The sequence below is a fragment of the Metopolophium dirhodum genome, chromosome 1, assembly GCF_019925205.1.
Source record: "Metopolophium dirhodum isolate CAU chromosome 1, ASM1992520v1, whole genome shotgun sequence".
NCBI lineage: Eukaryota > Metazoa > Arthropoda > Insecta > Hemiptera > Aphididae > Metopolophium > Metopolophium dirhodum.
Window position 1 is genome coordinate 8,478,643 of NC_083560.1, and position 3,563 is coordinate 8,482,205.

Sequence of the window (3,563 nt, forward strand, 5' to 3'; positions counted from 1 at the left end):
AATCAATACATTCATCGTTTCACTCAGAATCTAAAAAAAATATCATAAAAATATAATTTATTTACAGTGTAATCAGTATTATGACTAATCACATTCTTGTTTTAACGTACCTATGTAGTGAAGTCAGAATTTCGAGGTCAGCCTTAGTTTTAAAGTTTTAGCTAATTGCAATATATAGTATTTTCATACACACCTGACAGTATATAGTTTTTTTTAAAATTATTGAATTATAAAATGTATGAAAATGAAATATATGCTTACAATCCCAATAATACCTATTTATGTCGGTTAGTAAAATGTATATACTAATTGATAAAAATAAATAGTATTAATACTTAAATTTAAAATACATTAGAAAAAATTATTTTTTGAGGAATATTTTAAATACAATTTTTAAACAGTTTATTATATACCAGATATACTGTATAATAATAGGTTCTCAAATACTTTTTAATAATAATAATAATAAAATAATAGTGATAATAAAAGGGCGTTGGCCGCAGAAAGTAAACAATACAAGGTTTTAAGAACGAGAATATAAAACTATCTGAGGCAACAGGCCAAGGACAGATAATTTATATGACAAAAACACAAACAGAATAAATATAAAAAATACAATATGCATATCAGATCTGCTACTAGAAACGACAAGTGTGGTGATGGTGGGTCGTGTGGCACAAACGGGATTAGTGCTCACTGTGACACCCATGGATAATATTATAATACATTTCATTTTAATACATTTTATAATTCAATCATTTTTACAAATAATATAGATACTATAATATTTTATTCAACAGATTAACAGTCGGTGTGAGAATGTAATGTTACTGTTTAACTGCAGTAAAGACCAACATATTATTGTATAATTATAATATAATTATATATGTTACGGGCAAAGTGGACTTTGGGGCAATGTTTACATTGCCCGGTCTATGTATACTTTGGCCGATGTTTTTGGGCAATGCATTAAATTACTATTTTGGCCGGGCAGGATTACACTTCGATCGGTCCAAGTACATTTTGCCTATAGTAAATTGGACATGGTAACTTGAGCTTTTATTTTAATCTTTGCTAAGTGAATTTTTTTTTTTTATTGTGTTAAGCTAACGGCTTATCGGTTAATCGGTATAACCTTTTTGGTATTCTACAATAATTATTTTCTTAATCATTGAATCGTACAAAATGTGGGTTTTTAATACTATTTAGTATAGCGCAGTGGATAGTCGTGTCGTGTTGTAGTGTTAGTAGGTATAGTGTTCGGCGTTCGCTAAATTAATGTATGGTATTTAAATTAAATTTATTAAAATGGAAGAGCAATATTTAAGGGTACAGCTATAGCATTTGACGTTTTTTTAAGAATATAATTAGATATCGAGTTTTCAGAAAAGGAATTGAAACTTTTAATACTATTTAATAGGTTAAGGACTTCAAGTGTTTCAATTGGTTTTAAAAATATAGTTTCAGAAATATAACAGTTTTTGTTTAGTGTATCAAAACTTATAGGTTGGAAATTGCTAATCTTAATATTATTAGAAATTACGCTGCCGACTTTAGAGAAGAAACTATTAAACTCGTGTGCTATGTTTTGCTTTCCAGTTATTTTTTCACCATCGTTATTTCTTAGATTGCTAACATTTGATTTTTTTGATTTATTAGTGTATGATACATGTTTAATTAAATTCCATATTTTTTAAGAATCTGAGCCCGCAAGATTTATAAGATTTTGATAGTAAAGGTTCCTGGCTAGCTTAATTGTATTATTTAACATGTTCCTATATTTAAAGTATTTACATTTAAGTAACGTATTGAATGGTTGTTTGAGTAATTTCTTATATAATTTTTCTCGATTTCTTATTGACGTAATTAACCCTTTAGTAATCCATTGTTTAATTTTTTTATTTTAAATTTACAATGCTTAATATTGGTTGAGAATGAATTAATAAACGAATTTAGCACCTGATTAAATTTTTCAAGCATATTATCTACACAATTATAATGATTTAGCCAATCCCAATTCTCGGTACTAATTAGCATATTAAGATGGTCAAAGTTAATAAGGATCCGTTCAGTATAATTAATACTATTGTTTTTTATCGATGAGAGGTGGTATCTCGTTAATAATAATAGTGCTAAAGTGATCAGTTATATTACATTTAAGGATATATGCAGTAAATGTACTACCATTTATGATAGCGTGATCAGCTATAGTCTTAGATTGTTTTACAAAAATATGGTCAATACATGTTTTAGAATTACTATTAACTCTAGTGAAATCGTTAAAGCTAACGGCTTATCGGTTAATCGGTATAACCTTTTTGGTATTCTACAATAATTATTTTCTTAATCATTGAATCGTACAAAATGTGAGTTTTTAATACTATTTAGTATAGCGCAGTGGATAGTCGTGTCGTGTTGTAGTGTTAGTAGGTATAGTGTTCAGCGTTCGCTAAATTAATGTATGGTATTTAAATTAAATTTATTAAAATGGAAAAACAATATTTAAAAAATCTAGAAAAACCGAGACATTCGCAGTCAAGTCAAGGGTCCGTCAAAAGGGCCAATCAAGATGTGGAAAATATACTTGCCACTTGGTTACAAGACAACAAAACAAAAAAATGGAGTGAAGGACTAAAATTTGTTCAATTCATAAAAAATCGAACCTTACATCATGGAATAAAATGCAGCCAATATGAAGCAATGTTTGGATGTAGTGCTAAAATTGGATTAAAATCATCGCTACTTCCAATATCAATCATTAATACATTGAAAACCGAAGAAGATTTAGAGGCAGCTATTACGTCAATGAATACTGGAGATCATAGTGAATTTGATGAAGCATTGATTGAAGAAATTAATGAAGAAAAAAAAAATAGATAATAGAATAAATAAAATAACTACTGTAAGAACAGAGTGGGTCGAAACTTCAAAATTCAAGCGAATCGAATGAAAGAATAATCCGAAAAAAGATTTTGTGAAAGAAAAGTGGGTGAAACCGTCAAAATCAAAATACCTGATGTAGACAGACCTCACAGCGACCTTCGTTGTATTCTCGGAGTTATCCTATCAGGTAAAACACGAATTTTACTATAAATTTAAGTATAATAAATATAATTTTAATATTTATATTTATTATTATAGTCCATGACGATAACTATAAGATAGGAACCACCGAAGGAAAGTTAGATGCAATGATAGATGTAATTGGCCTCAACAATATTTAAACAAAAAATGTAAATGTAAGGCATCAGGGAAAAAATGCAATTCAAAATGTCATTCTAATAATACTTGTGAAAATAAATAATTTAAGTCATGATATTTATGTATTGTTCAGTGTAATTGTGATCAAAAAGTAATAGTATTTAAAAAAATTAATATTAAGTCCGGGCAATGTAAACATTACCCTAAAGTCTACTTTGCCCGTAACATATATACTTATAATATACCAGTGGTTCTCATACTTTTAATATTCGCTTACCCATCTACAAAGTATGAAAATTTTCATGTACCACTTGAACAAATAACGTTTTTTTTTTGCTTCTCAAAACGGTATACGTTATTTT

At 28.0% G+C, this 3,563-nt stretch overlaps 1 protein-coding gene across 1 annotated transcript; it reads left to right on the top strand.

Annotated features, from left to right (window-relative positions):
- Nucleotides 1-619: 619 nt before the first annotated feature.
- On the top strand, nucleotides 620-2,880 carry LOC132945826 (KRAB-A domain-containing protein 2-like). Its single transcript, XM_061015648.1, has 2 exons — nucleotides 620-662; nucleotides 2,516-2,880. The coding sequence occupies exons 1-2, from the start codon at nucleotides 620-622 to the stop codon at nucleotides 2,878-2,880; spliced, it is 408 nt and encodes a 135-aa protein (XP_060871631.1).
- Nucleotides 2,881-3,563: the final 683 nt, after the last annotated feature.